This window comes from Phocoena phocoena, chromosome 19 (assembly GCF_963924675.1).
Source record: "Phocoena phocoena chromosome 19, mPhoPho1.1, whole genome shotgun sequence".
In the NCBI taxonomy this organism is placed as follows: Eukaryota; Metazoa; Chordata; class Mammalia; order Artiodactyla; family Phocoenidae; genus Phocoena; species Phocoena phocoena.
In genome coordinates, this window is record NC_089237.1 from 12,656,721 (window position 1) to 12,680,513 (window position 23,793).

General features: G+C 46.3%; 1 protein-coding gene and 1 pseudogene across 1 annotated transcript in view; one reads left to right on the plus strand and one right to left on the minus strand.

Moving 5' to 3' along the window:
• Positions 1-1,683: 1,683 nt before the first annotated feature.
• The window catches only part of WDR45B (WD repeat domain 45B), a 29,673-nt gene continuing 7,563 nt past the window's right edge, over positions 1,684-23,793 (minus strand). The window contains exons 3-10 of the mRNA XM_065896729.1: positions 14,626-14,727; positions 10,887-10,974; positions 9,450-9,544; positions 5,941-6,131; positions 5,270-5,355; positions 3,954-4,055; positions 3,349-3,470; positions 1,684-2,976 (exon numbers count right to left, since the gene is read on the minus strand). Of these exons, the coding sequence (XP_065752801.1) occupies positions 2,870-2,976; positions 3,349-3,470; positions 3,954-4,055; positions 5,270-5,355; positions 5,941-6,131; positions 9,450-9,544; positions 10,887-10,974; positions 14,626-14,727 (893 nt within the window). The 3' untranslated portion in view covers positions 1,684-2,869. The remainder of the gene's footprint in view (positions 2,977-3,348; positions 3,471-3,953; positions 4,056-5,269; positions 5,356-5,940; positions 6,132-9,449; positions 9,545-10,886; positions 10,975-14,625; positions 14,728-23,793) is intronic.
• Positions 11,487-11,660, plus strand: LOC136138319 (cytochrome c oxidase assembly protein COX14-like; annotated as a pseudogene).

Genomic DNA, 23,793 nt, shown 5'->3' on the forward strand with positions numbered 1-23,793 from the left:
AATGGTCCCTATAGTGCTGCTGAGAATTACAGACTTCACCCCAGAAGGCGTGGGCTTTCCGAGAGTAGTCTTCTCTGGGGACGGCAACTCAGGGCGATTTTGATTCCAACTTTACATTCTTCTCTATGTTCTTTTCTTACAATGAACATTTTGAATTTGGTAAGTATTTTCTGATCCATTCTGAAGAGGAAAATTTCAGCACAAGTTCCAAAAGTACTGTAATTGCTCAAATGCCTCTTACAGAAAGAAAGGAGAGACCAGGGACAAAGTTGTGTGAACTCATCTAGAAGTTTTGTTTGGTTGCAGAAAAAGAAATGCAAACATGAGAAGCTTTGGTCTCACAAGCAGAGTAAGGAGGGGAGCGGGCCTCACCCTCCAGGCTGCAGTGAGCAGGGGCACTGCCACTGAGGACTAAAGGGACAGACAAGCCAGGGGCAGGGGGGAGGGGGTGGAGGCTGCAGGGTGCAGAGGAGCCCTCCCCGTCCACGGCCTGGACAGCAGGCAGAAGAGCCCAGTGAGCAGGGCCCTGTGAGGTGGTTCCTGGATGTTCATTCACATGGACACTTGGGGGAGAAACAAACCAGGCCTGTCCAGCCCAGCCACCAAGTGGGGCTTGTGGAAGCCCTGGACACAGGACTTTTACGTCTGTGTCCCTCTGTACCCACATTCAGGGGCCAGCAGGACTCAGCTGAGGCAGGAACTGGAGGCGGCTCTGGCTTAGAGCAACCCCCTTTCTCTAAATAAGGCAACAAACGGTGGTTATAAATTTGAAAAACCAAGTCTGCTGCTGTCCTGAACAGACCGAGGAAGGTTCACCCGACAGCCTGTTCGCCAGGTATGGCTCTTCCTGCCACGTCCCTGAGAGGGTAAAGCGAGGCCACGCGCACAGGCCTGGGGAGGGTGGACGGTGCTGGCTGCCTCAGCCTTCCAGACCTCATCCTGCTCTCTGGAAGCCTCGTCCAGGGCATTTCCCAGGTGAGACGTGGTGTCTTTACCATCGCGAAGGGAAACCCTGAGAAGACAAACCAGAGCCCCGAGGTGGTCATCCACACCACCCAGGATGTCCCTGTTCTGTCATTTTAAAAGGAGGCAAGGTTGTGCCCGGCGTGGCAGAGCCAGGACTTGCTCCCACACCGTGGACTCTTAATGTAGGTGCCGAGCATTGCAGGTCGCCCTGGGTACAGCCTCTCCCTGGGCCAGTGAACTGGCTCTTCACCAGCCTGCAGCACCTCCACACACTGTGAGGAGGAACTTTTTTCCTAGTTTAATGTATATGTGGAAACACGAAAGGGATTATATTCGGGGAAAATATAAACTACTGACGATGTAAATGTGAAGGACCCCTCCTACTCCTGGGCCAAAGTTAGGGCTAGTGTTAGACGGACACTGATGGGTGGCCCGACACCACGCTGGTGTCTCCCCCAAAGGGAGTGTCCCCCAAAGGGATTTCAGGCAGAGCTTCCCCACCAGAGACGACAGAAACCGCTAGTGAACATCACTTTCTTCCCCTCTGCTCCCCTAGCCAGGCCATCACCCACACGGGCAGCAGGGCGTCCACCTGGCCCCCACGCAGTCCTGGACAGTTTAGGCACTAAGTGCACTGGGCCGCTCCTATAGCCTGCAGTCCAACAAGGTTCTAAAACTGGGGCTTTGGTTTTGTAACATACAATTCTTTTCCCTTGATGGGTACAGAGTACAACAAAATTAGTCATTTTTATTTAAAAGAAACATTACAAATAAGTGTGCAAAATTAAATTTCATGATTAAATACACATAAAAGTAACATGCATACTTCACATTGAAATCCACAGACAAAGTTAGTTGATTACATGACAGTAAAAGAACTGGCAAACTGAGAATTTGCTGCTGCAGATTTTAATGTTTGCAACCTGAAATCAAACATAAAATTAAGTTCTAAGGGAATTTAAGAAAATTAAATATATACCTCAAGTACTACTACTAATATAGAGCCCATAACCTATTTTAGTTACCAAACGTTAAAAAAAGTATGTGCCTCTCATTCCCAGAACGTTAGTGTGCAGCTAGTCTTAAAAACGGGGAGAAAAGATGGTGAGAAAGGGAAGTGGAATCGGCCGGCCGAGGCATCCTCTCCAGGCCCACAGAAACCAGGCACTGCTTTGTTGAGACGCCCGTTTCCCTTGGTATCCTCCAAATTAAGTGACGCTTTCTTCTATGACTAAGTTTTAAAGTCTATGCGTTACTCTGTTGCCTACGTGTAACAGGGAAACTCCCTTTGACCCAGAGTTTCACCAGGAGGCTACAGGCACTGCTCACAGGGTGGGCGTGGTGCTGCCTCAATTCCAATGGCTCCAAAAAGATGGGGACGCACGAAATGCAGCTCTTGAGGGAGATGCCAGACCTATGCCCTCTTTCTTCAGTTTAGATGGGAGAAGGGCTTCCTTCCTCCTTTCCTAAGGCTGCCGGTATGATTGTTCCACTTAAATCTGGTGAGAACCAACACTTACACGTGTATTCACCTCCCCATTACAGACTCAGTAAAAATGATGAAATCTGTCACCACAAATTTCACTTTGTCCCTCCTTTTTTCCACGTACCCCCAGTTTGTCCGGAGCCCCAACTGCAGGTGGCGGATGCGGCAGAACCAATGAAGTGAGCGTCACGGCTGAATGAAAGGTGAAGCCAGCAGTTGGGCATGAGTGTCCACGTGCCCTGAAGATTCTTCCTTTAACACTGGACTCGGGAGGTCTGGCTTTGGAAAACAGACGACAACGTATGGCTTCGCGACAAGGTCCCAGGCCATCCCCCCCAGCCCATCACCACCACTCCCAGGAGCTCGAGGGGCCGCTGGGCACCCAGGGCCCGTGGTGCTCGCACTCCTGGTGGAGGGTCACAGCTTGTCGTCGGTCATCTCCAGGAACTGCGCATACACGTCCCGGACGCACTCCCCCTTGGGGTTGAACAGGAACTTGTAGTAGCTGCCGTCCGCACAGATCGCTGGGCAGAGGAGACCGTGTCACTCAGGGTGGAAAGCAAGCAGCCCGCACTGAGCTCACTGCACAGGCTGAGTGGAGGCTGAGCAGCCCTGAGGGATCTGTGGGTGGTGGGGGCACTCGACCGAGAATCCCACTGTTCTGGGGGGTCTGCATCTACTCAGCTAGTGTGGCGATGGGGGAACCCTCTTTGGTCGCTGGTTCCAAGACCAAATGATCTGCCTCACTGACTGCCCGGGAAACCCCGGAGGGCAGGTGGCTGCGCGGACCCTGAGAGGGATGCACAGGACCCCCAGGAGAGAGGACGGGCCACCAGTGGAGCTGGTGGGGCGCTGACCACACCTGGGGGCCACTCTTCTCTGGAAGGACCACTTACCAATGACAGCATTTGGCTCTGTTCCAAAGGCACAAATGCATGGAGAGCCTGAGGGAACCTGAAACTTGGAAAAACTCCACTTGGAACTGAAGTATTTTGGAAGGAAACTGGCTGATGCCAAACTGTGAGGACAGGAAGCAAAGAAAGTAAGTTACGGTCACATAACAAAGTTAGAGACACAGCTCTCTTTAATGTCGGCTTAGCCTTAATGATTTAAATTCTATTTTTGCTTTTAATTTTTATCTTTCACTTGAAAAAACTAAGTTGTTACAAATGGGTTTATTATAAATCCAGAAACCATCAGCACCAGAAGGGGCACAGGGTTCTACTGCCACCAAATTAATTTTCTGAACAGCTAACACAAGGATGATGGTTGGAGTTCAGGACCAAGTTCTACCTCATTGGAAGGTGCCTGGATCCTCATCAGATGTTTTCTAAGGAGCTAGTGGAAGGGGAAGTCGGGATGCCACTGTCTTAGCATCAAGTAATCTGCACTGGTTTTCAGAGAATCAAATGAACGACCAAAGAAAAGCATCCCAGCTGTGACTCAGACTGAGTGGGGCAACACTCAGGCAATGTTCTGTCCTTCTAACTGGAAAACCTACCTTGATTGTTTATTCCTTTTTGGATCTTCAGCTGCAAAAATGTGCACCGTGCCGTGGTCACTGGACACACAGATGAGAGAAGCGTCCTGATTGAAGTTAATGCTGCAGAGAAACCAGACGAAGCTCAGGTCTCATGTGGACGCAGAAGTGAGCCCTGACCTCAACCGCCCGTGGTCAGGACAGTCATTTTAAGAACCACCCCTCCTGACCAGCTGACGGGGCTCAGCACAGAACCAGATGGTCAAAGCCAGGGCACAGCCCCTCCTCAGGTGCCAGGGAGAGGGAAGGGGCTCCCTGCAGACCACCCTGCCACCCCAGGGGCCCTGAGGCCACCCAAACATGCCACTTGAAGGAGAAAAACTCCCCTCCAACAACCCAGGCCCTGTAGAGGTGGGCGTCATGCAGGCTGGCTAGAAGGGCCCGAGAGCACACAGATGGGAAAGCGGGCTGCACCAGAGGCCCCAAGGACACTACATCCAGCATCCAGATACTAGCTGTGTTTTTATCACTCAGGCCCCAGTGCAGCTCCACACCTGCAAAGGCCACAGACACAAAGAACGAAGTCCCACCCAAGCAGGGGTGCAGCCCTGTCAGAGCTACACACTGTGGGACATGGTAACAACCACCACAGAAAGAGCAGGTCAGCCTCACAGGAGGCTGAAATGACTACAGATGGGCTAACTAGGCCTCCAGTGTTTGCCTGAAGATGCTACTGAAAAATAAGTTGGAGGGGGCTTCCCTGGTGGCACAGTGGTTAAGAATCCACCTGCCAATGCAGGGGACAGGGGTTCGAGCCCTGGTCTGGGAAGATCCCACATGCTGCAGAGCAACTAAGCCAGTGCACCACAACTACTAAGCCTGGGTTCTAGAGCCCGTGAGCCACAACTACTGAGCCTGTGCCACAACTACTGAAGCCTGCGTGCCTAGAGCCTGTGCTCTGCAACAAGAGAAGCCACCGCAATAAGAAGCCCGCCCGCACACCTCAATGAAGACCCAACACAGCCATAAATAAATAAAATTTTAAAAATAAATAAATAAATAAATAAATAAATAAATAAATAAATAAGTTGGAGGGACAGTGAAGAGATGAAATAAAACAAGCAAATTCTGACAAATGCAGGACAATGGGTTCATGGTAATCATAATATTCTCTCTACTTTTGTGTATATTCCCATAATAAGTAAACAGTTAAATTAGTAATAATAAAACAGCCCCTACCAGCAGAGCAGCCCCCACCCGCCTTGTGGGGGTAGTCCCGACTCTCCTCCGGATCACATAGGGCCCCTTCTCTAGGGTAAAATAACGTGCTTTCTTACCAATAAATATTAGCTGCTTGAGATCCTCTTCGTAGTTCCTGGATTAAATGCCCTGATGAAGTATCAAATATTCGTATAAGGGTCCCCTTTGAAAAACAGTGAAGTGTTTCATTATCAAAGATTCACAACTTTTTAGTTTTCTTGAAATGATTTATATTCACAAACCCATTAACCCATCCGACCCTTTCCCAAACTCACCCTCATCATCTAAAACTCAACTTTCCCTCTGTTGTTACCGAGAACAGACTGGAGTCTCTTTAGTCCGACGGCAGCGGGCAGGGGCCGAGAGAGGGTCAGGGAGACCCAGGGCCCAGGCCCACAGGCATGGCCCACTCAGAGCCCTGTGCACACGCTCCCGACAGAGGCCCCGGGCTGTCTCGCACCCTGAGAGCCATCAGTTCACTCACTGTCCAGAGAAATGGCATCTTAATTATAATGCCCACAGCCAGTTAGAAAAACATTAATTCTACTGCCAAACAGATGGGGCACAACCAAATAAAATGACTTTTGGACCCTCTATGTCAACTATTACTCGCTTCCTGAGAGAAGGTGGCTAAGAGCCTCTCAGGGGTCAGGATCTTCAGGGAAGGGCTGGTTTCCCGGGAGCCTGCACCCTACGGAGGGAGACGCCACTCTGGGGGCACCTCTGTGGGGCAGGGACACCCACTTACTTTCTCAGACGCGGTCGCAATTCTTGTTCCCTGCAGGTTGAGAGCAATGCAGCTCAAGATGCCCTCATGGGCAGGAATGTCCACTGGCGGCTTCTCAGTGCTGGCCAGGTCCACGAGCTGCACGTGGCCCGTGTGCGTGCCCGGGAAGGCCAGGAGTGAGTTGTTACTATTGGGGCACAGGACACAGAGGCCTAAACAGAGACAAGGAAATGCGTCAATGACTCAGGACCGTCTCAAAGCTTCTGCTTTTCCACAACCATACCTGCTCCCTGCCCTCCAGGTCCCATGAAAAAGTAAGAATCATTCACAGAATCTTTTCCCTGTGAAGGGCAGCAGAGGGCCAAGCAAAGCTCCCTCCCATGAGATGGCTTCACAATTGGAAACATTTGCTGAACTTATTACTGAATAAACTTTATCAAATGTCTGTCTTTTGGGGTGTCAGCCACGAGAATGCAAAATTGTAAAATCTAAAAATGAATCCTTAAAAAATAAATAAAATAAAATAAAATAAAAATGAATCCAGTAACATAATAAAACCAAAACTGAAAAATAAATTTAACGACAGATGTAAAAGACACTATAACACACTGCAAAGGAAAACCAAAGACGTGGTGGGTGGAGAGCTGTCCTGTGACCACAGCTTGGAACCTACGTTCACCCACCTACAGAGTAAGTGCAATCACAGTTAAAATCTCTGCAGGCTTTTTTGAAGAAACAGACAACCTGTCACTAAGTTATAAGCAAAGTAAAAGGTCCTAGAATAGCCCCCCAATTTCTTATAAAATAGGAACAACATTAGAGGACTTATACTACCTAATTTCAAGAATTATCTTGAAGTTCCAGGGACTTCCCTGGTGGTGTAGTAGTTAAGAATCCGTCTGCCAATGCAGGGGACACGACGGGTTCGATCCCTGGTCCAGGAAGATCCCACATGCCGCGGAGCAACTAAGCCTGTGCACCACAACTACTGAGCCTGCACTCTAGAGCCTGTGAGCCACAACTACTGAGCCCACATGCCACAACTACTGAAGCCCGCGTGCCTAGAGCCTGTGCTGGGTGACAGAAGAAGCCACCGCAGTGAGAAGCCCACGCACCGCAACGAAGAGTAGCCCCCACTCGACGCAACTAGAGAAAGCCCGTGTGCAGCAATGAAGACCCAATGCAGCCAAAACTAAATAAATACATACATACATAAAAAAAAGAATTATCTTGAAGTTCCAGAAATCAAGGTCATCTGATATTGGCATAAGGAGAGAAACACAGACCACTGGAGCAGAATAAAGAGTCCAGAAGAATCTTACACTTATTTGATTTAAAAAAAAAAAAGTATCAAGGTAATTCAAAGCAGAAAAAATAGTCTTTTAAACAAATGGTAAAGGGACTTCTCTAAGCAAAAAAGAAAAGGCCATAAGCAGAAACATGAAAACTGTTAAAAGAAAAAAGCTCATTGGTTAAAGTAAATATAGAGTAAAAGTAGTAATATCAACCACACACAAAGCTAGTGGGAAGGTTAAAAGACAAAGGTAGTGGGCTTCCCTGGTGGCGTGGTGGTTGGGAGTCCACCTGCCGATGTGGGGGACAAGGGTTCGTGCCCTGGTCCAGGAAGATCCCACATGCCATGGAGTGGCTGGGCCCGTGAGCCACGGCCGATGAGCCTGCGCGTCTGGAGCCTGTGCTCCGCAACAGGAGAGGCCACAACAGTGAGAGGCCCGTGTACCGCAAAAAAAAAAAAAAGACAAAGGTAGTAAAATCATCTACATCTGCAATAAGTAAAGGATACACAAAGCAAAAAGATATAAAACATAATGTCAAAAACAGATCGTGGGGAGAGGGGAGTAAAATGTAGGGTTGTTAAAATGCATTTGAAATTAAGAGACCAGGCCATTTAAAATAATCACATGTATATATACAGATTGTTTTATATATAAACCTCATAGTAACCACAAACCAAAAATCTATAATAGATACACACACAAAACAGAAAGGAATCCAAACATAACACTAAAGACAGTCATAAAATCACAAGGGAAGGGATTTTCCTGGTAGCACGGTGGTTAAGAATCCATCTGCCAATGCAGGGGACACAGGTTTGATCCCTGGTCCGGGAAGATCCCACACGCCACGGAGCAAAACTAAGCCCAAGCGCCACAACTACTGAGCTCGCATGCCACAACTACTGAAGCCTGCGTGCCTAGAGCCTGTGCTCCGCAATGAGAAGCCCACGCACCGCAATAAAGGGTAGCCCTGCTCGCCACAACTAGAGAAAGCCCATGCACAGCAGCGAAGGCCCAATGCAGCAAAAAAAAAAAAACACACACACACAAGGGAAGAGAACAAAAGAAAAAGGAACGAAAAAGACCTACAAAAACAACCCAAAACAATTCATGGCAATAAGTACGTACCTATCAACAATTACTTTAAATGTAAATAGACTAAATGCTACAATCAAAACACAGAGAGTGGATATATACACAATGAAATACTACTCAGCCATAAAAAAGGAATGACATCTTGCCATCTGCAGCAACATGGATGACCTAGAGGTATTTTGCTAAGTGAAATAAGTCAGACAGAGAAAGACAGATAATGTACGTTACCACTTATATATGGAATCTAAAAAATAATTACAATATGACCCAGCAGTTGCACTCCAAGAGAAATGAAAAAATACATCCACAAAAAGACCTGCATGTAAACATGTACAGCAGCTTCTATTTATAACAGCCAAAAATCTGGTATGGATCAACAGCTGTGGTATATCTATATGATGGTATATTACTCAGTAATAAAAAGGAGCAAAATAATAGCACACTCACAAAAACATGGAGGAATCTAAAAAATATTAAGCTAAGAGAAAGACACCAAACACATCTGAAAAGGCAAAACCTGAAGGTCAGGTGGGGAAGGGCACAGCCTGGGGAAACTCCTGGGTGATGGGACTGTTCTGCCCTGACTGTGGTGGCAGCTATACAACTGTTTACAATGACTAAAGTTTATCAAATGATATACTTAAAATGAGTTTTATGTAACTTATACCTCAATAAAGCTAGAAGAAAAAAACCAAAAATTTTAAAAGCAAAGTTAACATGATAAAATGGGTAACAAAGTCAGCCACACGTAATCCACCAGCCAGAAGAAAAAGGGAAGGAAATGTCTCAGAACTTAATAAAAACATGGATTCCAGGGCTCACCATAGAGCTCCTGAATGGCTGACAGTGAAAAATCCCAAGAGGGACTCCGATGATTCTGGTAAGAGGCAGGGTCTTAGAACCACAGCGAGGAAGCGTGGCTGTGACCGCAGGAAGGTTCAGGGGAGAAGGTAGGGACCGAGGTGGGGAGCTTGCATCTCCCAGACCCTTCCCCAGAGCCCCAGATGCCCCAGGACCCACCACTAGGGCAACACCACTCCAAGACCACCTGGAGGAGAGGCACCCAGCATGGGTCTGCGTCCCGCCTGGATCAGACCCAGGAAGCCAGTTTCCACCATCCATCCTCCTCTGGATTCTTACCTTTCGGGTTATAGCAGGTTTCAAAGACGTGCAACTGATGAGGATTGTGTGTGAATGTAAACACCTTGATCATAGAGTCCAAAACAACCACAATTCTGGAAAGAAAAAAACACCATCAGAATTTCTCTCCCCCAAAGTGAAACTCAAACATTTTGTGATTTTTGTTCTTATCATCTGGAAACAGAAACACCGCAAAGAGCAAATACAAGAGGGTCATTCCTGGGATTTCCCTGGTGGTGGCTAAGCCTCCACGCTCCCAATGCAGGGGGCCTGGGTTCAATCCCTGGTCAGGAAACTAGATTCCCACATGATGCAACTAGGAGTTCGCATGTTGCAACTGAAGATCCCGCATGCCGCAACTAAGACCCAGCACAGCCAAATTAATTAATTAATTATTAAAAAATTATTTTTAAAAAATTATTTAAAAAAATTATTAAAAAATCCTGAACCCAGGCACTGGGCAGCAAGGTCTGTGGAGCAGGTTGGCAGGGAGCCCCTGGGCGTGAGGCTGCCACTAGGAATGAGCGCCTCTCACCCGGCTGGAGGAAAGTACAGCCCAAGGGTTGGGAGGGCATTGTCATCAAATATTCTGTCTAGAGTAAGAACCAAGTAGGACACAAAGGCAGAAATTCTATCTTAACACACTTTTAGACACGTCTTGACAATCCAGAAATGTAAGAAAGTAGAATATCCTTGATTTGGCTCCAGGATTTGCATTACTACGAGCCCCTAAATGCTGACATTCCTGGAAGAAACAAGTCTACCTAGGAGTGCAGGCATGACAGACCCCATTCACACTGGTCTGGTTCAGCATCTGTCCTCCCACAGCCAAGTATAACATGTAAATCACACCACAGCCGAGCATAACATGTAAATCACACCAAAATCCAAAGTGATGAAGCTTTGCTCTACCTCCATCAACATACTAGGAAAAACTCCTGTGTTCTCCTAAACCCCAGGAAGGCAACAGCCGAGAGAGAGAGACCTGCTACTTTCAACAGGTGAGATTCAATGACACCTTCTCTGTGAGGAGTTCCTGAATTTTCCTTTACTTTCAGATTGAAACGTTTATGAGGCAGCATTTGGACAAGTGTGGGCTAAGAGGGAGGCAATTCAAGGTTCAAAACTCGAGTCCTCAGTCTGTACCTGTTGGGTGGGACGGCTCCCCTGAAGGACTGAGAGCTGGGGGGGTAGGGCTGGCCGGGGGCCAGGTCCATGGAGGTGCACTTCACCCACGCCCACCAACCACTCACCTGTAAGTGATCCTGGGAGGCAAATAAAACTCACTGTCTTCCTATGTCCTTGGGTCATAAACTACAGTCTCATGTTTTTATACATCGTTTTCCTGAACACTTCTGTTCCTTCAATATAAAATGATTTCAGCCATCTTCAGAGAAAGTGACTGTTCCACCTCTAAAAATGAGACACCAAACCTACCTATCTCGCCGTAATTTGGCAGCCTTGACTTCGGTAGAAAATTCTATTTCAATCACAGTCTTCTTCTTCAGGTCATCCCAGATCATCACTGAAACAGGAAAGAATGTATGAACATGGTAATGAACAGGCCAGGGGCTGGCTTGCTAAGGCCACTCCTGAAGGGGTCCTCACATCACAAACACCTGACTGGGAGCTGGCGGGGGGTGGGGGGACACCAGGCTCTCCCACTGGCAGGACGGTCCCGCCCCCAGGTCTCAGACCCGCCCCCCCCGCCCCCCCACCTCCTATTCAGCAACCACACACCTGCGCACACCTCAGGCAGCCAGTCTCTGCCTCTCTACCCACACAGGCATGCACACAGGCATTCAAGCACACTTGAACCTCCTCTCTGCCAAACCTTGCCTAGTTTTTAGGCAAACTTCTCTCCACCTCTCTTTCCTTGGTTCTACTAGACTGAGCCGAAAAGCAAGCCCAACCACAGGTACCAAGTGCTACAGATAAACCTGGATTAAGAAAAGAAAGGGTCCGGCTGCGCTAGGAGGTCACGCAGGCTGGAGGCCTCGGTTGGAGGGAAGGGAGAGGCAGCATCCAGGGGACAACATGCCAACTGCCAAGCAACTAGCCGACACTGGCTACAAGACCTCCTCCACCTCCACGATGCCCCTCACTGTTTATGGCGGCTACCTCTGCAGTGCCTGAGCCTACCACTATTTCCAGCGGCGCAGCTCCTAGCGCCAGGCTGCAGAAGAACAGAAGACCTCGGGAGTCCCATAGAGCTGGGGGGCTTTTTTCCTTGAGCAGAGAGACCTGAGGCATGCTGTGGAAAGACCTCACCTGCAATCATTTCTGAATCAAGAGTATCAGGGCCTTAATGGTTTTCGAACTCTGCTGGGAAAAAGTGCCCACGTTTTCTCTGCTACAGTCAGTTTGGAGAGGCTACTGAATTGTAACAGGAATGGGAGGGTGAGGCACACCTACAGACATTAACTATTTTACCATGTCAAAAATAAAAAAGAAAAGATGGGCTTCCCTGGTGGCGCAGTGGTTGAGAGTCCGCCTGCCGATGCAGGGGACATGGGTCCGTGCCCCGTTCCGGGAGGATCCCACATGCCGTGGAGCAGCTGGGCCCGTGAGCCATGGCCGCTGGGCCTGCGCATCCGGAGCCTGTGCTCCCCAACAGGAGAGGCCAAAACAGTGAGAGGCCCGCTTACCGCAAAAAAAAAAAAAGGGTTGTTTCATGGGGAAATCAGACACACAAAAACCAGGGCCAGTGTTCTTCAGCCCTGACTGTTCTCGCTCTGCTTCAAGCTCTGGAATATCTTCTGCTCACACTACAATCTTCCGTCAGGATGGATTAGCAGTTTATGTCCCAAGGGCTGAGACAATTTACAGACAACCCTGGAGGATGAGGAGCGTGTGTCCAGACCTCTTTTCCACTTGAAAAGCTGGGTACAAAGCGTGTGGGGTGAGGGAAATAAGCTCCCTAAACAGTCAGGTTACGGCTGACTGAGAATGGAAGGAAAGAATGTTTCCCCTAAAGGTCCCAACACCATGACCAACAACAGCCCGGTGGAATTCAGGGGTAAGTTTTGCCATAATGGGTAAGTATCCTAAGTTTCAAATCAAGAGAGAACTGAATACCAGCCTACCAGAACTTCCAAAATTATTATCAAGTAACAGAAGAGGTATTTACTATCGAAGAGGTTATAATTTATAACCACTCAAACCTGAAGCGGAGAATAGTGCTCTTCTTGCTCCTTCAAACACCATCTTTGATAAACTTCTCCCGTCGGCTCTTCCTTAAAGGGCACCAACATGTCAGTGAGTAGACAGTTACCTTACTGAAAATAGTATCTTCCCCAAACCAGATGTTCACGACCTTCTGGGCAAAGGACACTCTACTCTTGAACACGAAAGCATCAGTGAACTTCCTCTGGCCCTGCAACCTAACACCAGAAAGTCTACAACTCAACACAAACGCAAACTGGCCCAAACCGGCCCAAACCAGACAGAAGCCAACAGATACGGATGTCAAGGGTGTCACAAATACGGGTGAACTCCATTTTCAGAAACATCTGGAAACAGTGTGATGAAGCCCCAGAGGCAGCAGCACGAATTCTCATTCACAAAAGCAAAGTGACCAGACACGATGCCTTGGGTAGTGAGAAAAATCCATGGCCTCTGAGGGCTGCGAGCTGCCTTACTGCAGGAAACCGAAAATTTTAAATGTACTGGGCGGGATTCTGTGTGTCTGTCTCCTGATACAGTTCCTAATAGCAAAAAATATATTCCAAAATTCTGGACTTCCTCCTAAATGGAAAGGGCCTCTCTGCTCCCTGAACAGCACCCTGTCAGGACCCAGTGGGTCACCGTGACAAACCAGTCTCCTCCAGTCCTGTTTTATTCTGTTTTCACAAACCAAAGACACTAGATTCTTTACACTGTAACACCATGCATCTTAATTGATAATTATTAAAATATTAAGCAGTAATTTTGACATTGAAAAAATGTATTTTTAATCTTACAAAAGTTTAAACAGACCAAGTTCTTTTTTAAAAATTGCCCTTAGCACACTACAAAAAGCTTAAATTTTACTCAAAATGTTCAGTTAGAAAATTTCTTTCTTCTAAAAAACTTTTTTCTTCTGCAAAATTTCTGAGACTTTCACTTCTCAGAATTTTTTTACTGAGAATAAGATGTTACAGGTGAAAGAGACCCCAGAGATTATCCGGTCCACTGCTCCCTTGGGGGCGGGGAGCAGTGACACCCCCCAACAGTGCCACAGGTGGGCTAGGCTCCTGACTCCTCACCAATGATCAATGATCAATGAAATTCTTCATATGACAAAGACTGATCCAGCAGCAGAATCTCTGCCCATCCCCAAAGAGCCCAAGTAATTCTTCTTCCTTTTTTAAAAATTTATTTATTTATTTATTTTTGGCTGCGTTGGGTCTTCACTGCTGCGTGCGGGCTTGCTCTAGTTGCAGCGAGCGAGGGCTACTCTTCGTTATGGTATGTGGATTTCTCATTGCGGTGGCTTCTCTTGTTGTGGAGCACGGGCTCTAGGCATGCAGGCTTCAGTAGTTGTGGCTCACGGGCTCTAGAATGCAGGATCAGTAGTTGCGGTGCCCGGGCTTAGCTGCTCCGCGACATGTGGGATCTTCCCAGACCAAGGCTCAAACCCATGTCCCCTGTATTGGCAGGCAGATTCTTAACCACTGTGCCACCAGGGAAGTCCCTCTCCTTTACTTTCAAAGAGCCACACTCTTTACAATGCCATCTCTTTGAACACAGACACACACACACATACCAGGAACAACACTCCTCAACCCAGAGCCCAGCTGTTCTCTGTTCTCTGTGTTTCTGTGAGTCAGTGGCTCTCTGCAGGAAAAGCAGCCTCCCCACACCTGGCTTTAAAAGGAACTCACACAGCACAGGACACCAACCGCAGAAGAACATCCAGAACAAAATGGGGCGAAGGCCCCCATCCAGCCAACACAACTGAAAAGTACGTGCTCTATATCCATGGGGACAAGTGACCCTGGTCACACGTTTCTTCTCCCAGGAGCAGCAGAGAAAAGACACTCTCTTTCTGGATGTTTCTTTCCCAGGGACTAGTCCTTCATGTGTCACAGGGCCACCAGGGAAGATCCAATGTAGCCAGAGACACAAAGATACTCTAAAAAGTTCAAGAGAGGACTACACATGAGGTGCATTATTAAATGCAGGATTACTTTACCTTTGTTCGGAGGGTATTTCGGCTTTTTTCCACCACCAACTAAAGCTAAATAGTTGCAGCGAAATAACATTTCAATATGGCCAACTCCTCCTTCTAGAAATTCTGAAATGATAAAAATAAGTCAGTATGTATATTTTACAATAAAAAAAAGAAAAAAAGTAAACACGTACCAGTAGAATTTGATTTTTAATCAGCAATTTGTATCTGCCATCAGAAATGAGAATAGTGACCGGCTAGGAAAATAATTAGCTTCAGACCTCTCAGCATCCTGTCATCATGAACCATATTTTCATGTGTAAACACTAAGAGCCTAAGAAGCCAATGTAGCAAAATGTATGAAATATCTGGGTTCGCATTTTAAGGTGCAGCAAAATTTGTAAGCTCTGAGACAGTATGCTGTGATGCAAAAGCTGGAATTCCTTTTCACCACTTTAAACACCTCTTCCACTGGAAGTCCGAAATGCTCAAAAATGTTCAGAAATTATGTGAAGATGAACATGTCAGCAGATTTTCAGCTGTGCTCCACGACAGAAGGAAGCCCAACACACTCTCTCAGGGGAGCAACAGGAACCCCCAGGAGGAGTGTGGGGCTCAGGAAAGCACACTGCACTCTGAATGGTTCCCGTCGCAGCAGGGCCACCCCACCCCAACTCCCCAGCTTCCACTCTGGTCTGTTGTGACCATGAGCTCCTGGGACAGTGAGGGGCAAGCCAGGAAACAAAACCTCTGAAAATCACAAGTTAGCCCCAAAACTGACTCCTACCTGTCCAGTCAGAGCCACCCAAGATGGACTCAAAGTCCATCAGCTTGCTCAAGGAGAAGTTTCAAATTCAAGGCCTAGCAGAAACCCTAGAAAGGACTCTGTGCTTAACATTATCCACAAGGAACACAGCTCTCCTTATAAACAATTTAATGGTCCTGTGACACACAAGCCACCTCAAGTAATTCTGGCTGTAACAGGATGTGGCCACAGCCCAAACTCAAAGGACTACAATGCTTCAGTCCTTAAACCGCTCTCGGCTCAGTGTGTGGCCTCAGACTCATGACCACGCAGGAATCCTTCACCCCACAACGCAGGACACGCCTCCATCACCACAGGCACCACCTGGTTCCCTGGATGCACTCACTAGGCACAGGGAGATTAGCTGCTGGTTAACCTTCAGCCTCGGCCTTTACACTCTTGAAGAGATTAATAGACTCCAACAGAACAAAGCTGAGCAAAACTTGTAATAACCAGCTATTAAACAAATGCTGAGCGCCAGCGGGGGAGAAGATGGTCTCTTCAGCAAACGCGGTTGGGAAAACTAACAAAGAAGAATGAAGTTGACCCTTAACTTGTATCATGTACAAAAGCTAACTCAGGGGACTTCCCTGGTGGTGCTGTGGTTAAGAATCCGCCTGCCAATGGAGAGGACGGATCCCTGGTCCGTCGACGGGTTCGATCCCTGGTCTAGGAAGATCCCACATGCTGTGGAGCAGCTAAGCCCGTGTGCCACAACTACTGAACCTGCGCTCTAGAGCACGCAAGCCACAACTACTGAAGCCCGCGTGCCTAGAGCCTGTGCTCTGCAACGAGAAGCCACCGCAATAAGAAGCCCACGCACTGCAACGAAGAGTAGCCCCCGCTCGCTGCGCACCTAGAGAAAGCCCACACACAGCAATGAAGACCCAACAGAGCCAAAAATAAATAAATTAATTAAATTACTTAATTTTTTAAAAAAAGCTAACTCAAAATGGGTTAAAGTCCTAAATGTAAGATGATCTAAAACTACAAAACTCCTGGAAGAAAACAAAGGCAAAAAGCTTCATGGCACTGGACTTGGCAATGACTTCTTGGACATGACATCAAAAGCGCAGACAACAGGGGCTTCCCTGGTGGCGCAGTGGTTGAGAGTCCACCTGCCGATGCAGGGGACGCGGGTTTGTACCCTGGTCCGGGAGGATCCCACATGCCGTGGAGCGGCTGGGCCCATGAGCCATGGCCGCTGAGCCTGCGTGTCCGGAGCCTGTGCTCCGCAACGGGAGAGGCCACAACAGTGAGAGGCCTGCTCCCCCCCGCCAAAAAAAAAAGCACAGACAACAAAAGCAAAAACAGACTGGGACTTCCCTGGTGGTCCAGTGGTTAACGCTCCCAGTGCAGGGGCCCAGGTTCAATCCCTGGTCAGGGAACTAGATCCTGCATGCCACAACCAAGAGCCCGCATGCTGCAACTAAATAAAAAATCCTGCATGACACAACTAAAGATCCTGCATGCCGCAACTAAGACCCAGTGCAGGCAAATAAATAAATAAATAATTTTTTTAAAAAAAATGCAAAAACAGACCAATGGGACTACATGAAACTTTAAAACCTTTTGTGCATTAAAGAACTTAAAGTGAAAAGGAAACCTACAAAATGGGAGAAATGTCTGTAAATCATATACCTGATAAGAGGTTAATATCAAAAATATATAAAGAGCTCCTACAACCCTAAAACAATAATAAAACGAAACAAAAGTCAAATAACTGGATTATAAAAAATGGGCAAAGGACTTGAATAGACATTTCTCCAAAGATGATATATGTGTTCAACACTCATGAAAAGATGCACAACATCACTAAATACAGAAATGCAAGTCAAAACCACAATGAGAACACGGTATATCTTTCCATCTGTTTGTGTCATCTTCAATTTCTTTCATCAGCATCTTAGTTTTTGGAGTACAAGTCACTTGCCTCCTTAGGTAGGTTTATTCCTAGGTATTTTATTATTTTTGATGCAATGGTAAATGGAACTGTTTCCTTAATTTCTCTTTCTGATATTCTGTTGTCAGTGTGTTGTAGATGACACAAACATATGGAAAGATATACAGTGTTCTTGGACTGGAAGAATTAATATTGCTAAAATGACCATACTACCCAAGGCAATCTACAGATTCAATGCAAACCCTATAAAATTACCAATGGCATTTTTCACAGAACTAGAACAAGAAAGTTTTTAAATTTGTATGGAAACACAAAAGACCCCAAATAGCCAAAACAATCCTGAGAAAGAAGAACAGAGCTGGAAGAATCACACTTCCTGACTTTGGACTATACTACAAAGCTACAGTAATCAAAACAGTGTGGTACTGGCCCAAAAACAGACACATAGATCAATGGACCAAAATAGAGAGCCCAGAAATAAACCCACAAACTATGATCAATTAATCTATGACAAAGGAGGCAAGAATATACAAAGGAAAAAAGACAGTCTCTTCAATAAACGGTGCTGGGAAAACTGGACCGCTACACGTAAAAGAATGAAATTAGAACATTCTCTAACACCATATACAAAAATAAACTCAAAATTGATTAAAAACCTAAATGTAGGACTTCCCTGGTGGTCCAATGGTTAAGACTCCACACTTCCATTGCAGGGCACATGGGTTCGATCCCTGATCGGGGAACTAAGATCCCCCATGCCACGTGGCGCTGCCAAAAAAACCCAAAACAACAACAATAAACCAAACCAAAAGAAAAAAACACACCTAAATGTTAGACCAGATACTATAAAACTCCTAGAGGAAAACATAGGCAGAACACTTTTTGACATAAATCACTGCAATATTTTTTTGGATCCATCTCCTAAAATAATAGAAATAAGAACAAAAATAAACAAATGGGACCTAATTAAACTTAAAAGCTTTTGCACAGCAAAGGAAACCATAAACAAAACAAAAAGGTGACCTACAGACTGGGAGAAAATATTTGCAAACAATGCTACCGAGAAGGGCTTAATTTTCAAAATATACAAACAGCTCATACAACTCAGTAACAAAAAAACGCGAACAACCCAATCAAAAGATGGGCAGAAGGCCTAAACAGACATTTCTCCAAAGAAGACATACAGATGGCTAACAGGCACATGAAAAGATCTCAATATCGCTAATTATTAGAGAAATGCAGATCAAAACTACAATGAGGTATCACCTAACACCAGTCAGAATGGCCATCATCAAAAAGTCTACAAGTAATAAATGCTGGAGAGGGTGTGGAGAAAAGGGAACCCTCCCACACTGTGGGTGGGAATGCAAATTGGTGCAGCCACTATGGAGAACAATATGGAGGTTCCTTTAAAAACTAAAAATAGAGTTCACCATATTATCCTGCAATCCCACTCCTGGGCATATATCCAGAGAAAACTCTAATTCAAAAAGATACAATGCACCCCAATGTTCGCAGCAGCATTATTTACAATAACCAAGACATGGAAGCAATGTAAATGTCCACTGACAGATGAAAGGATAAAGAAGATGTGATATATATATACATAATGGAATATTACTCAGACGTAAAAAAGAATGAAATAATGCCATTTGCAGCAATATGGATGGACTCAGAGATTATCATACTAAGTGAAGTCAGAAAGAGAAAGACAAATATCATATGATATCACTTATATGTGGAATCTAAAAAAATGATACAAATGGGACCTCCCTGGTGGTCCAGTGGTTAAGAATCTGTCTTGCAACACAGGGAACACTGGTTCGATTGGGGAACTAAGATCCCACATGCCGCGAGGCAACTAAGCCCACGTGCCGAAATGAAAGATCCCGGTTGGGGAACTAAGATCCCACATGCCGCGAGGCAACTAAGCCCACGTGCCGAAATGAAAGATCCCACATGCTGCAACTAAGACCCAACGCAGCCAAAATAAATAAATATTGTAAAAATAAAATAATTAAAAACTGATACAAATGAACTTACTTACAAAACAGAAATAGACTCACAGGCATACAGAAAACAAACTTACAGTTACCAAAGGGGATCGGGGGGAGGGGAGGGGATAAATTAGGAGTTTGGGATTAATATATACACCCTACTATATATAAAATAGGTAGGACTTCCCTGGTGACGCAGTGGTTGGGAATCCACCTGCCAATGCAGGGGACACAGGTTCGAGCTCTGGCCTGGGAAGATCCTACATGCTGTGGAGCAACTAGGCCCATGCGCCACAACTAATGAGCCCACGCTCTAGAGCCTGCAAGCCACAACTATTGAGCCTGTGTGCCACAACCACTGAAGCCTGCGTGCCTAGAGCCCGTGCTCTGCAACAAGAGAAGCCACCGCAATGAGAAGCCCATGCACTACAATGAAGAGTAGCCCCTGTTCGCCGCAACTAGAGAAAGCCTGCGTGCAGCAACGAAGACCCGACACAGCCAAAAATATATAAATTAATTTTAAAAAATAAAATAAAATAGGTAAACAAGGATCTGCCACATAGCACAGGAACTATAATCAGTTATCTTGTAATAACCTATGATGGAAAAGAATCTGAAAAAGAAGATATATGTATGGATAATTGAATCACTTTGCCATACACCAAAAACCAACACAACATTTTAAATCAATTATACTTCAATTAAAACAACACCACAATGAGATATCCTGCCACAACCATTAAGATGGCCACTATCAAACAAACAAAAAAAAACAAAAAACAGCACACAGAAAATAACAAGTGTTGGCAAGGATGTAGAGAAATAGGAATCCCTGTGTACTGCTGGTGCAGCTGCTACTGGAGACTGTATGATGGTTCCTCAAAAATTAAAAACAGACTACCACATGATCCAGCAATCCCACTTGTTGGTATACATTCAAAAGAACTGAAATCAAGGCTGTGAAGAGATATTTTCACACCCATGTTTACAGCAGCATTATTAACAACAGCCAAGAGGTAGAAGTAACCCAAATGTCTATTAAGGGGTGAACAAAACATGGTCCATCCACATAATGGAATATTACTCAGCTTAAAAAGGAAGGAAATTCTGGAACATGGTACAACACAGATGAACCTTGAAGATATTATGTTAAATGAAATAAGTCAGTCACAAAAGGACAAATACTGTATGAGTCTACTTATATGAAGTCCCTGGAGTAGACAAATTCATAGAGACAGAAAGTAGGATGGTGGGGGCTGGGGGAGGGGGAAGGGGAGTCAGTGTCTAATAGGGACAGAGTTTCAGTTTTGCAAGATGAACAGTTCTGGGGGTCTGTTAGGAGTGTAATTATTTCCTCAGTGCAGGTTCACTAAGTTCTAGAATCAAATTTATTAAGAGAAACCTGTGAATTATGCCAAGAGGTAACCAACATATTTTCAAAATACTATCCAACCAAGGGAGAATATTTAATACTAACACAACACTATGCGAGCACTGAGACTTCAAACTTATTAATGTTGGATTTGTTAAAGTCATGAGTTTTCTCAAGTTCTAAAAGCGAGTCACTCCCTTAGCAAGATGTAACCAAGCTAATGGGAGAATGAAGAAATGCCAGGAGGCACAACAGTTTCTGAAATGTGACCCGGACAGAGAACCGATCCGGTGGGATGGGGAAAAAAACAAAAACTGAAGTACTTCACATGAAGAAATCACCAAAAATGTGCTTCCCTGGTGGCGCAGTGGTTGAAGAGTCCGCCTGCCGATGCAGGGGACACGGGTTCGTGCCCCGGTCCGGGAGGATCCTACGTGCCGCAGAGCGGCTGGGCCCGTGAGCCATGGCCGCTGAGCCTGCGCATCCGGAGCCTGTGCTCCGCAACGGGAGAGACCACAACAGTGAGAGGCCCACGTACCGCAAAAAAAAAAAAAAAAAAGTGTTAAAAGGATATTACATTCTGTTTCAAAGTTTTTAAAAGGTTTTAACTTAAATGATACAGGCTATGATTTTTCTCTAAGCCTCTTTCTAACAACAACAACAACAACAAAAAAAACAGTATTATACGAAATCAGATTTTGTGTTACCTTGATGCCTATCTATGGCTGACTCTGATGCAATTAAAAAAAACATCAATGTCAAGATTACAAATATGTTAATAGTTAAGGATTAAGACAGCAGTTTTGACCACTGTAAACTGCTACGGCCTCTGGCCTTTGGAAAGGAAAAGAGAAAAGCAGATTTTTCATCATCAACTGGTGAGGGAGAGAAAGGGGAACGTGAGGCTTTCCTGGGAAGAGCAGAATCAATCAAAGGCGAGACTCCAAACTCCAGGAGAGTCAGAGGACTTTTAGCGACCCCCACCCAGGGCCACAGCCGCCAACCCAATGAGCACCTGCCACAGCCCCCAAGGGTGTCTGACCCACACCTCCTGCAGCTGGAGAGGAGAGGGTCTTCCAAAAGGAAGCCCAAGGTTGCCATTAGAGCCCCCGAGTCCCAGGCCCCAAGGGCTGGTCTTGAAAGATCAACAGGCATCACTCACTGACAGAATAGCAGAGACATGCACCCAAGGATGCTCGTTAATATCCACATCTCTAAAAGTCCCCAGGCCCAGCAGCTGGCTATGCAGCAGACTAAACTACAGAGAGAGATGGAGGACACAAGACAGGCTCCGGAAACTTCGACTGATGAAAGCTTCAGGCACAAATCAATACCTGACAGGTCCCACTCTTCCTACAGAACCTGCCTCAAAAATAATGAGAAACTGGGGGAATTCCCTGGTGGTCCAGTGGTTAGGGCTCCATGCTCTCACTGCCGAGAGCTCGGGTTCGATCCCTCGTCAGGGAACTAAGATCCCACAAGCAGCTTGGCAAAAAAAAAAAGAAACGAAACGAAACTGAAATAAAATGGGGGAGAAGGACGTCTAAGTGTTGGCTTAACCTCCATTCCGCTGAGAGGCTCTTATACGAAAGGGGAGAACTCAGCCTTCCTGGCACGACAGCAGCCCCCTGCCTTTTCATCTTGCCTCTGCCCTGCAACCCCCAGCTCCTTCTATTTCCGAGGAGTTTTCTTTTAATGGAAATATCTTAATTGTTTCTCATTATACAAATTATATATTATCACTATGAAAATAAAACAACACAGAAAAGCATAAAGTAGAAACAGCTGTAAACGAGATCATGTGTGTAACTTGTATTGAACTCAAACCAATGGCACCATCACACTATTTTCCAACTCTTCCCTCTAACAGTGTGTCATGGCTGTACCTCCGTGTCAGGATGTACCACAGCATCTAGCATCTTTTTCCCAATTTTTTCCTTCAGATAAAATCCTTTAAGGCCGATACTGGAGAGGAGAAACCAAGATGGCGAAGTAGAAAGACGTGCTCTCACTCCCTCTTGAGAGAACACCAGAATCACAACTAGCTGCTGAACAGTCATCGACAGGAAGACACTGGAATTCACCGAAAAAGATATCCCACATCCGAAGACAAAGGAGAAGCCACAATGAGACGGTACGAGGGGCGCAATCACAGTAAAATCAAATCCCATAACTGGTGGGTGGGTGACTCACAGATTGGAGAACACTTATACCACAGAAGTCCACCCACTGGAGTGAAGGTTCTGAGCCCCACGTCAGGCTTCCCAACCTGGGGGTCCGGCAATGGGAGGAGGAATTCCTAGAGAACCAGACTTTGAAGCCTAGTGGGAATTGATTGCAGGACTTCAGCAGGACTGGGGGAAACAGAGACTCCACTCTTGGAGGGCACACACAAAGTAGTGTGTGCATCGGGACCCAGGGGAAGGAGCAGTGACCCCAGGGGAGACGAACCAGAACTACCTGCTAGTGTTGGAGGGTCTCCTGCAGAGGTGGGGGAGGGGGGGCCTGTAGCTCACCGTGGGGACAAGGACACTGGCAGCAGAAGTTCTGGGAAGTACTCCTTGGCGTGAGCCCTGCCCATACTATTCATTACTGCATCCTCAGCCCCCAGTGCAGCACTCAGTGGGCTCAGGAACAAGCAGACTCACCTGCTGCTCCACCTGTCACTCGGCATCCCCTCTAGGCCTCTGTGTCCCCTCTGCTTCCCCACACATGGCTGCCAATGTCACATGTGTGAGCACTGGTCACATGGAGGAAAAGGCGGGCGGCACTAAAGACAAGGGGACTCCTCTGGACCCTGCTGCCCGCCCTGAGGACCTTGCAAGTTCATCCAGTATAGGCTACAAAAGTTCTAGTCAGCTTTGGAATGTGGGAGGGTTGTGTTTCTAAGTGAAGAGTGGAGTTGACTTTTTAGTACTCCTTTTATTTCTATAATCACTTAGATATAATTTTATCCAAAGGCATCACTCTTGACACATCTTTGTTCAAATTATGATTTGAACCTTCCTTCCAGGATATGCTTGGATGTGTATGTGATATACATGAATCGGAGTTCTACACTCTGACCCCACAGCATCCCTGTGAGAACACCACAATGGCTGTGCTCCCAGGGCTC